Below are 11,112 nucleotides of genomic sequence, written 5' to 3' on the forward strand. Positions count from 1 at the left end.
TTGACTTTTTCGTTGCCTTTTGACCGCTATAACTCGCCAAAAAATTGTTCGGTAGTAATCGTTGAGAAGTATTTAGAAACTTCAGAATCTAATCTAAAGATACATATCCATGAAAATCATATAAAGAAATTTCTTCACCTTTAAAATCGCAAAAATACTCAGTAAACTCTCAAAAAAAATGTGACTTTTATTCTATTTTTGCAATTTTAAGGGTGAAGGGATTTTCTGAAACGTTTTTTATAGATATGTATCCCTAGCTCAGATTCTGACGTTTCTAAATTTCTCTCAACAAGTACTGCCTCACAATTTTTTGACAAGTTATACCGGTCAAAAGTCAAAGAGTGGCAAGACAAATAATAAATAAATTACTCACGTCTATTTTTTCAAATGCTGACACTAATTAAATAGTTCTTTATTATATAAAACATCGAAAAATAAATTTTATCAAAGATTATTTTTGTTTTAATACTAACCCAGTATCCTCCTTATAAGACCTAGAAATCTGCAACCTAAATTGAACCTAGACATTCTTAAAAACTTTGCTACTAATGGATATTGAAAAATAATGAGTATCATTATCAACCTTTTGATATTGTGATGATATCAAACAACAACATAAACACCAAACTATTAACATGTAAACTGATAGATAATGTAATGACTTAGTGTATTAGAGCATAGTTTAAGTATTTGGAACAAAAACATATGATATTATGATAAATGAATTTAATAAAAATTGTAATTAAGCAGCACATAAACAAAAAAAAAATTAAATAATAAATACATTAGTAGTAAAAAAAAAACTTCATGAAAGAGTTCTGCTCAAGCTTACAGCAACTAGTTTACTGTGTCAACGGTCTAATTCAAAGTACGTTGTGATACAGGCACGAAATTCAATTATTATTTTTTTATGAAGAAAGTTATGGTGGGTGCATGTGTTCTTACATTTGTAAATTTTTTGGCGCTTCAAATAGTTCAAGAACGAATAGTGAGATCAATTCTATTAAAAAGATAACAACATAAAAAACACTTAACAAAATTAACAAAAAGGTTGAATAAGTTATTTTTTTTCAATAATCCGAACACTTTACAAATTAAACAACTACATAAGAGAGAGAAAGAGATGAAATTATCCTTAGTATTTGAAAGCATCAAATTTGAACTTGACTGGTAGGATGAACCAGTCTCATTTATTTTACAATGAAGAAAACTCGAAAAAAGAGTTATCGCTGGTCTTTGAGTCTCCGGGAAGCCATCGAGTCGAGAAACTACAATTATTTAAAAAATTATTTGGTAGATGAACGAAATATTCATACAAGAGAAGCTGATGGCTCTACCGCCCTTCAAATCGCTCTTCTAATAGACGACATCGAGATGGTAAGGTTTTTACTCGAACATGAAGCAGATCCAAATCAATGTTACGTTTCTGGAAATTGGGAAGGCTGTTTTCCACTCCATTTTGCCTTGTCTGTAAGAAGCAGTGCTATGGCCATGTTGTTGATCGATTATGGAGCTGATATTTTCGCCAAGTCGCCTAGTGTGCTGCCTGCAATTTGTGTTGCTATCATCAATAACCGTCTTTGTGTTCTTCGCTATCTAATGAACAATGGGTTGAGCCCTGATACTCTCATTGATGATAATATTTCGCTCCTGAGCTACGCTGTGTTAAAAGGAAATATCAGAATCGTCAGGTGTATTCTGGCGTACAAGCCTAGTCTCAACCTCCACCAAAATCAGCAAGCTCTTTTAAACTCAATCCACAGGTCTGGTAATTGTTCGAAAAGACTTGTAAAAATGCTTTACAAGTATGGATTTACTTTGCAACCGGCGGAAATAAATCCTGATCTGATCTACAAAGCTATTATAAACGGTCATTATGAGGCTGTTCAGGATTTACTGAAGCTGGGCGTCAGTCCTGACTTCAAAATAAGTTCTCATTCGCAGAAAGAGAAAAACGAACAGATACTGCATAATGCTGTAAGGTCTGGAGAGATAAAAATCGTTCGACTACTCTTGGAAAATGGTGCCAACGTAAATCTCCGAAATGAAAATGGAATAACACCTATAATCAATGCTGCCTGGAAAAACAACCTGGGTATGATCAAACTTCTCTTAAAATATGGCGCTGATGTAACGAACGCTGATTCGAGTGGCCGTACAGTGTTACATTTCACCATTATGGGATGTATAGATCACATCTACACAAGTCTTACTTTCTGTATGGACAGAACTAAGGCTAAAATTGTTAAGCTATTGATTTCTAAAGGAGCAGATGTAAACGTTCAGAAATATGATACTAATAGCAGTCCTCTTCATTTCGCAGCATGGTTAGGAATACCTGATACAATACAGGTGCTGTTAGCTCACGGCGCTCGAATGGATTTAATCAATTCCTTACACCTGACTCCACTTAAGTGTGCTCGTAGTGAAATGATTGACCTCATAACCGAGATAAACTACATCAACCACCGAGATGCCTTGTGGACTCTCAAACTTTCTACGTTGAAGCTACTTGAACAACATGTTTATCAGCTTTACCGGATCGGACTTCCCGTCTGTCCGAGGGACTTGAAGGAAGTTGATGCAAATATCTATAAATTGAAGGACGACGCTATTAAAATGATTAATAATGAAATTCGGTTTATGAAGAAGACTAGGATACTCCACAATTACATAACTCTGTATTGCTTTCTGACAAGTACTGATGAAAAAGCAGCAAAAGTAATCCGGAATGAAGCCTCTCTCAAAAGCCTCAAAGCAATGCTACGCCACCCAGTTAAGTTTCCTCAATATGCTAAACTTATAAGAAATAAGCTGACGGTTGCTTTGAGTAAAAAAAAATTAGATACAGTTACATTTAGATTAATGAAATTCTTTTTTAAAGAAAAAAAATTACCATTACTTCCAGACGAATGCATTGAACACATTGCCAGTTTTTTATCGGATAAAGATAAAGAAACAGTCATTAATCAGTTTACTTGAAAAAAACTACATATAAAATTAGTTTATTCTGAACAGAAATTCTAAAACCGATAGTACTACCTTAACTGCGCAAATCCTTGAAATTTACACTTAATGATGTAAACTAATTTTGCCGTATCTCATTTGCAAATATCACCGAATCCGTCACATTAATATTTTCAAGCAATATTATAACTAAATATGAAACATGTTAATAATTATTGATTATAAATTTTATAAATTTTAAAATTTTTTCAAACGGTTTAAGTGCACAAAATTTAAGATTTATAAATACTTATTTCTGACAGCAGCAAAGAAAGTCAATGTATCTAAAAATCTAGAAAAAAAAAACATTTCTGTACAATGAAAAGAGGAAAAATAGCTTTTATTTACTGTAAATGCAAACCTCTTTTCGTAAACATTTTTCCCTCTCCAATACTAACGTAATAATTACTTCATGAGACCTAGAAATCTACGACCTACATTGGACCCAGACCCGTTCTTGAAAACTTCGCCACTAATGGATATTGAAAACTAATGGGTATCATTATCAAACTTTTGATACTGTGGTGATATCAAATACCTACATAAGAATTTAACTATTAACACTTAAAATGATAAATAATGAAAAAAATAGTATATTAGAGCACGAATCAAGTAAGTGGACGCGAGCATTAGTAATAAAAATTATAGAAATAGAATAAAATATTGTAATCAAGCCATGTGTTAGATGGGCAATTAGTAACAAATAGTTGTACAGTAAAAAACAACGCGGTCGTGTAGGTTTCGTTAAAGTTTGTTTTCTAAGCTATCGAACCTATGTTAAGTGACAAGTATCAAATGTAATTGCAAGTATTACACAAAATTATTGGCTTGTTCATCATGGAGTTATCCCAAAAAGATTATTATCACTGCTCATTGAGTCTCCGGAAAGCCATCGAGTCAAGAGACTACAATTATTTAAAAAATTATTTGGTAGATGAACGAAATATTTATACAAGAGAAGCTGATGGCTCTACCGCCCTTCAAATTGCTCTTCTAATAGACGACATCGAGATGGTAAGGTTTTTACTCGAACATGAAGCAGATCCAAATCAATGTTACGTTTCTGGAAATTGGGAAGGCTGTTTTCCACTCCATTTTGCCTTGTCTGTAAGAAGCAGTGCCATGGCCATGTTGTTGATCGAGTATGGAGCCGATATTTTCGCCAAGTCGCCTAGTGTGCTGCCTGCAATTTGTGTTGCTATCATCAATAACCGTCTTTGTGTTCTTCGCTATCTAATGAACAATGGGTTGAGCCCTGATACTCTCATTGATGATAATATTTCGCTCCTGAGCTACGCTGTGTTAAAAGGAAATATCAGAATCGTCAGGTGTATTCTGGCATACAAGCCTAATGTCAACCTCCACCAAAATCAGCAAGCTCTTTTAAACTCAATCCACAGGTCTGGGAATTGTTCGAAAAGACTGGTAAAAATGCTTTACAAGTATGGATTTACTTTGCAACCGGCGGAAATAAATCCTGATCTGATCTACAAAGCTATTATAAACGGTCATTATGAGGCTGTTCAGGATTTACTGAAGCTGGGCGTCAGTCCTGACTTCAAAATAAGTTCTCATTTGCAGATAGAAGAAACTGAACATATATTGCATAGCGCTGTGAGGGCTGAGGATATAAAAATCGTTCGATTACTGTTAGAAAATGGTGCTAACGTACATCTTCGTGATTTTCATGAACAAACACCGATATTAATCGCTGCTGGAACGAGCAATCTATGCATGATCAAACTTCTCTTGAAATATGGAGCTGATGTGACGGATGCTGATCGAAATGGTCACACAGTATTACACATTGCAATTATGGAATGTATGGAATATATTTACGAACATATGAACTTTTGTATGAACAAAACTAAAACTCGAATCATTAGTCAGTTTGCCACTTATGGTGCGAATGTAAACGCTAGGAAATATGGTCCTTCTAGCAGCCCTCTTGATTTTGCTGCCTGGATCGGAATCCCAGGTGCCGTTCAGATACTATTAGCTTATGGAGCACGAGTTGACGAGGTCAATTCCGTGGATATGACGCCACTTAAATACGCTCGTAGTGAAATGGCTGATCTAATAACCGGGGTAAACTTCATCAACCACCGAGAAGCCTTGTGGACTCTCAAACTTTCTACGTTGAAGCTACTTGAACACCATGTTCATCGGCTTTATCGGATCGGACTTCCCGTCTGTCCGAGAGACTTGGAGGAAGTTGATGCGAATATATATAAATGGAATGACGACGTTATTAAAATGATTAATAATGAAATTCGGTTTATGAAGAAGACTAGGATACTCCACAATTACATAACTCTGTATTGCTTTCTAACTAGTACTGATGAAAAAGCAGCAAAAGTAATCCGGAATGAAGCCTCTCTCAAAAGCCTCAAAGCAATGCTACGCCACCCAGTTAAGTTTCCTCAATATGCTAAACTTATAAGAAATAAGCTGACGGTTGCTTTGAGTAAAAAAAAATTAGATACAGTTACATTTAGATTAATGAAATTCTTTTTTAAAGAAAAAAAATTACCATTACTTCCAGACGAATGCATTGAACACATTGCCAGTTTTTTATCGGATAAAGATAAAGAAACAGTCATTAATCAGTTTACTTGAAAAAAACTACATATAAAATTATTTTATGGTTTTTTTTAAATTGTTATAGCCAGAATAAAAGACCAGAATAAAATTGTAACAATTCATAGAATACTGACAAATAAATAAAAAAAAAACACATTTTTGAAGTGAAGACAATTAATCGAATTCTCTAACTTACCAATTGTAAATTACTTATCAATGTGGTGTGCAACAATTGTAAATATCTGTTTTACCTTCAGAAGATTTTCTAGCCTTCTAAAACTAGCCGCTAGTGGCGTTTCAGCTGTCAATACTCCAATTTTACATCGAACAGGTTATGTTCTAAAACCTACACGTGATATAAAGTGTTTATATCCTTCAATAAATAAATTTTTTATTTTGTTATACTGTGAATAATTAAAATGTCACGCCTCGTAGTAAAAAATTTACCACCCAACGTAAGTATTTATATTGTTTTTGATTCAATGTAATAATAAACATAATTTTTCTATGAATTATGGTTTGTTTTATGATTCAATTATTTCACAGCAAATTAATTGTTTTTATTTTAACTTTTAGATTAAAGAAGCTAAATTAAAAGATTTGTTTAGTACTCAAGGAGTTATAACTGATATACAATTAAAATATACAAAAGATGGAAAGTTTAGACGCTTTGGATTTATTGGTTATAAATCAGAAGAAGATGCTAAAAAAGCTTTAGCATACTTTGATAAATCTTGCATTGACACATCTAGGATAAGTGTCGAATTATGTGCTGAATTAGGTAATATATAATTTATTCCTTTCAGTAATCATCTGTGAATCTTTTTACTCATCATTATTTATATTTCAGGTGATTCCTCCAAACCAAAATCGTGGAGCAAATATGCTCCAGATAGTTCAGCTCATGTGAAACTTACTCCAAAAGCAAAAACTACTGAACATTCAGAAGTTGATGTTGGCAAATTGGATAAAACTAAAAAAACAAAAAAGAAAAATCAAAAGGATGGAGAAATAAAAAAAATATTAGAGAAAGTAAGTACACTTGATAATGAATAAAGAAATTAATTATAATAGTAATGAAAATTCTAATTGTTTAATACACTACTATTATCACTTTTATACATACTACATTTGTTGTACAATTTCAGCATAAAGAAGATCCTCTTTTCACCGAGTTTCTTGAAAGTCATGCTGTAAATGGAGCTAAGGAATTATGGGGCAATGATTTAATGATTGATACTGATGATGAAAAAGATAAAAAAGATTTGGACGAAGAAAAAAATGATTCTAAAGTGGAAAAAGAGGACAATGATCTGGAAGAAGAATCAAACATAAAAGTAACTGATGAGAAAATTTCTGATTTGGAATACATGGAAAAATTAAAAGGGAAAGGAAAAGATACGGACAAAAAACAGTCATTAGAAAAAAAGTCTACGAGAGGAAATATTAAATTATATACGGTAGTACTAAGAGGATTAGGCTATAAGCATAAAAAGAAACATATAAAGCAGTTTTTCCATCCATTGAAGCCAAAGTCAATTCGAGTGCCAGTGAAAATTAAAGGAATTGCTTATGTTGGATTTAAAAGTGAGAGACAGAGAAATCAAGCATTAAATAAAGATAAAGGCTTCTTCGGTAAGTTAACTCATTTGTTACATTGTTTACGTAAAGTTTTTTTATAGAAGTAATTGATTAAATTTATTTCTAATTACTTTCAGAGGGAAAACGTATATTCGTATATAAGTATGAAGGTGATCATAGAGATGAAAAAATTGAAAATGATAGTAAAGATGAAAAAAGTAATGTTCGTTGGAAGCAACAGGAAGAGGCTTTGAAAAATGAGGAAACGATTGCTGAATCGGGCAGAATATTTGTAAGAAATCTTTCTTATATAACAACTGAAGATGATTTAAGAAATCTATTTGAAAAATATGGTCCTTTAGCTGAAATTGATATACCAATTGATAAAGTTACTCGGAAATCTAAAGGTTTCGGTACTATTACATATATGATGCCAGAACATGCAATGAAAGCATACTCCGAATTAGATGGAAAGACTCTACATGGTAGAATGTTACATTTGTTGCCTGGAAAAGCAAAATCATCAATTACTGAAGCTGAACAAGGTTTGAGATTTTTTTATTTCCTTATCACTGCCAATTAAATTTTAATTCTATGATTATTATTAAAAATAACACTCCATATTGAATATTTTTTATCAATTAAAGTTTTTGTGTGGTAACCACCATATTTTTTTTTTATTTGTCTTTAGAGGGTATGAGTTTCAAAGAAAAGAAAGAGTTTGAAAGAAAAAAGATGGCTAATTCAACACATAATTGGAATACGTTGTTCCTTGGGCAGAATGCAGTAGTAGATGCCATTGCATCAAACTATAATACTACTAAAGAAAAAGTACTTGAAGATGGAGGGAAAGGAACGAGTGTGGCAGTAAGGATCGCCTTGGGAGAAACCCAATTAGTTGAAGAAACTAGAAAATTCTTGGAGGATAATGGCGTGAAACTTGATGCGTTCAATAAACCTACTGAAAAACGTTCAAAGACGGTTATACTTGTCAAAAATCTGCCACCAGCTACATTAGCAAAAGAATTATGTGAAAAATTCTCCCCGTTTGGTATTTTAGGACGAGTTATCATGCCTCCATCGGGAGTAACAGGTGAAATAAACTGTTAACTAATTTTTTTTTTATTCATAATCCTTTAAAGGAAAATTTTTTGCGATAGTTTTATTTATTATTATTTTATTCCACAGCACTTGTAGAGTTTTTGGAGCCATCGGAGGCTCGTAAAGCTTTCAACAAGCTTGCTTATACAAAATTCAAACACTTACCATTATACCTGGAGTGGGCACCTGAACATAGTTTGTCTCCAACTACTCACAGTGCCAATAAAAAATTGTCATCTGACGATAAACTTAACGAAAACACTCCTGAAGAGCCTTCAGGTGTTTCTCAAAGCACTAAAAATAATGAAAGTGATAAAGTCAAACAGGATGAAACAAGTCAAAATACAGTAAATGAGGAAGATGATGAAGAAGAAGATGAACCTGAGCCTGATACTACATTATTTGTTAAAAATTTAAATTTTTCAACTGGCGATGAAGGATTAAAAAAACATTTTAGTAAATGTGGGCAAATACATTATGCAGCAGTTGCGACGAAAAAAGATTCAAAAAATCCAGGACAAAAGTTATCAATGGGATATGGATTTGTTCGATATAAATATAAATTAGATGCAGATCGAGCATTGAAAGAATTACAAATGTCAGAGTTAGATGGAAAGACATTAGAATTAAAAAGATCTGAAAGAACATTAGGGTAAGTGGAAAAAATTCGTCACGTACTATATGAATAAAATTATCAAATTTATTGCATAAAACTTTTATGATAAAGATACTTTATTGTAGAATTGCTGATGAAATTTTAAAGATGATAAGTAACTTATGTAATTAAATTACATAATTTTATTACTAATGACAAAATGTAAAAGAATTTCCTTTCAAGCTAATTGTTATCTTTAATTGTATATTCATTTAGTAATCGTAGAAATTTTATGAATAATATATGTATATAATTTTAGAAAAATCAAGAAAACTAATAAAATATTTGGTTTCATTATTTATAGAACTGATGTAGCAACGACAAGAAAAATATCTACATCAACAGTGCCAGCCGGAACAAAAATTTTAATAAAAAACATTCCATTCCAAGCAAACGAAAGTGAAATAACAGAATTATTTAAGTATGGCTCATCAGATATTACTTTAATATTCAAAACCATCAGTCTGACAGCTAATTGAATTGTTAAATAATTTTTTTTAGGGCATTTGGTCAGTTAAAAGCTGTACGATTGCCAAAAAAATTGGTTGGAGACGAAAAACATCGTGGATTTGGATTTGTTGAATATTTTACCAAGAGTGATGCTAAAGTAAATTTATTTTATTCATGATGATTATTTTTAAATAGTGTCCACACTTTAAATAACTGGATATTTAAATGAAATATGTTGTTTACTTTTTCAGAAAGCATTTAAATCACTATGTCAAAGCACTCATTTGTATGGCCGAAGATTGGTACTAGAATGGGCCCAAAGTGTCGAGGACGTGGACACCATTAGAAAGCGAACTGCAAAGCATTTTCACCAAGGTAATTTCATTCATTCTTTCTTTATATTTATTCTTAAATCATTACACGTTTTTCACTTCATTTCTTCCATCTGCAATTCAAGCTGTCAATTATAAATCGCAACATGCTTCTTCATTCCAGAAATATCAAGTAAGAAAAGCAAAAAGGCTGTACTCGATCCGGAATCAGTTGGTCTTGAGGGTGAAACATGATAATAACATTGGAAATTAATTATCTATCAAGTTGTTTAAATAAAAGTTTTAAAGTAAGTCATTTATTACTCTAATAAAATGTAATAAAATGTTTTTAATTTATTTAATTATTGAATCATATTTTATTTATAAAACATCTTTTAATAGATAATCATTTAAATTTAGACTATAAAGAGCAAGTGCAATGCTTTGAAGTAAAATTAAGTTTAGTTAGTTTAATTTATAAATCTAATTTTTTCCTCAATAATTTATCATAGTATCTACATTGAATAAATATGTTTGAAAGAGTTTTCTTTTGAATAAATTAAAAGTTTCATCAAAAGAAAAAAATGTTTTTAATTCTCTTAAGATTAATTTCTTTACAGTAAATGATAATTTTTCTTTTCATTAAATTTACGTAATTTTCAAAATTTATGACTTTTGATTATTTTAAAAAAATTTTTGATAAAAATTAACAATTTTCTCTATTAAGAAATATCTTTCTCCTTTCTTTGAGTAATATTCATTTTAAATTTATCATAATTACATAAGTAATACCCACGTAAAGAATATAGTTGATTTCTTACCAAGTACAGAAACTGAAAATTAAAACTTGATGAATAACTTTTATATTAGACCGAAATGCATTCTTGATAGAAGCTTTAACTTCTCATCACGTTTCCAAACTTTTCCTTTAGCCTTTAGTCTATCTCTCTCACGAATGTCTCGAGGCTAACCAGCTCTTGATAATGCCATGTATCTGGGCTTCGATTCTTGCATATGCTTATTAACTTTCCGAAAGTATTGACTTCCATTCAATCTATTCAGCTCTATAAATTCATTACATTATACATTACATGTATGCATCTCCATCCTTATAATAGAATCAATAATGAATGGTAATCAAGCATAATTCCTCATATCATTGCTTTGTAAGCACATTATTTGATAAAGATTACATTTAGAAGTGAAAAGTCATATTTTCGTGCTAGTCAAGTGCATCCTACATTAATTGTATGAGACAGTGTATGCATAAGTATTAAGCATAAATAGTTTCTAAATAACGTATAGGGAAGAAATGTTTTCCTTTCACATCCCCCGCCATGCCATCAACATCATAGATGAGACTCTACATCGCAAGGCAATGGAATTGGCAGGATCACGATTCTCTGGCTCACTTGGTGGGGCTTC

At 31.7% G+C, this 11,112-nt stretch overlaps 2 protein-coding genes across 2 annotated transcripts; both read left to right on the top strand.

The window, feature by feature from the left end:
• The first annotated feature begins 1,200 nt into the window (after positions 1 to 1,200).
• On the top strand, positions 1,201 to 5,625 carry LOC118073300 (putative ankyrin repeat protein RF_0381). Its single transcript, XM_035093716.1, has 2 exons — positions 1,201 to 2,830; positions 3,941 to 5,625. The coding sequence occupies exons 1-2, from the start codon at positions 1,201 to 1,203 to the stop codon at positions 5,623 to 5,625; spliced, it is 3,315 nt and encodes a 1,104-aa protein (XP_034949607.1).
• Positions 5,626 to 5,906: 281 nt separating this feature from the next.
• On the top strand, positions 5,907 to 10,049 carry LOC118073211 (probable RNA-binding protein 19). The gene is made up of 11 exons (XM_035093573.1): positions 5,907 to 6,044; positions 6,166 to 6,370; positions 6,440 to 6,621; positions 6,738 to 7,224; positions 7,308 to 7,715; positions 7,862 to 8,263; positions 8,359 to 8,923; positions 9,231 to 9,347; positions 9,428 to 9,533; positions 9,628 to 9,751; positions 9,872 to 10,049. The coding sequence occupies exons 1-11, from the start codon at positions 6,009 to 6,011 to the stop codon at positions 9,940 to 9,942; spliced, it is 2,703 nt and encodes a 900-aa protein (XP_034949464.1). The 5' UTR covers positions 5,907 to 6,008; the 3' UTR covers positions 9,943 to 10,049.
• The last annotated feature ends 1,063 nt before the right edge of the window (positions 10,050 to 11,112 follow it).

Source organism: Chelonus insularis, unplaced genomic scaffold (genome assembly GCF_013357705.1).
Source record: "Chelonus insularis isolate UGA/USDA-ARS -01 unplaced genomic scaffold, ASM1335770v1 scaffold_277_pilon, whole genome shotgun sequence".
NCBI lineage: Eukaryota > Metazoa > Arthropoda > Insecta > Hymenoptera > Braconidae > Chelonus > Chelonus insularis.

Coding starts and splice junctions, on each gene's coding strand:
- LOC118073300 (XM_035093716.1), top strand. CDS start 1,201: ATGAAGAAAACTCGAAAAAAGAGTTATCGCTGGTCTTTGAGTCTCCGG. Junction 2,831..3,940: donor TAAGCTGACGGTTGCTTTGA/GTAAAAAAAAAT, acceptor ATTATTTGGTAG/ATGAACGAAATATTTATACA.
- LOC118073211 (XM_035093573.1), top strand. CDS start 6,009: ATGTCACGCCTCGTAGTAAAAAATTTACCACCCAAC. Junction 7,225..7,307: donor TAAAGATAAAGGCTTCTTCG/GTAAGTTAACTC, acceptor AATTACTTTCAG/AGGGAAAACGTATATTCGTA. Junction 8,924..9,230: donor AGATCTGAAAGAACATTAGG/GTAAGTGGAAAA, acceptor CATTATTTATAG/AACTGATGTAGCAACGACAA.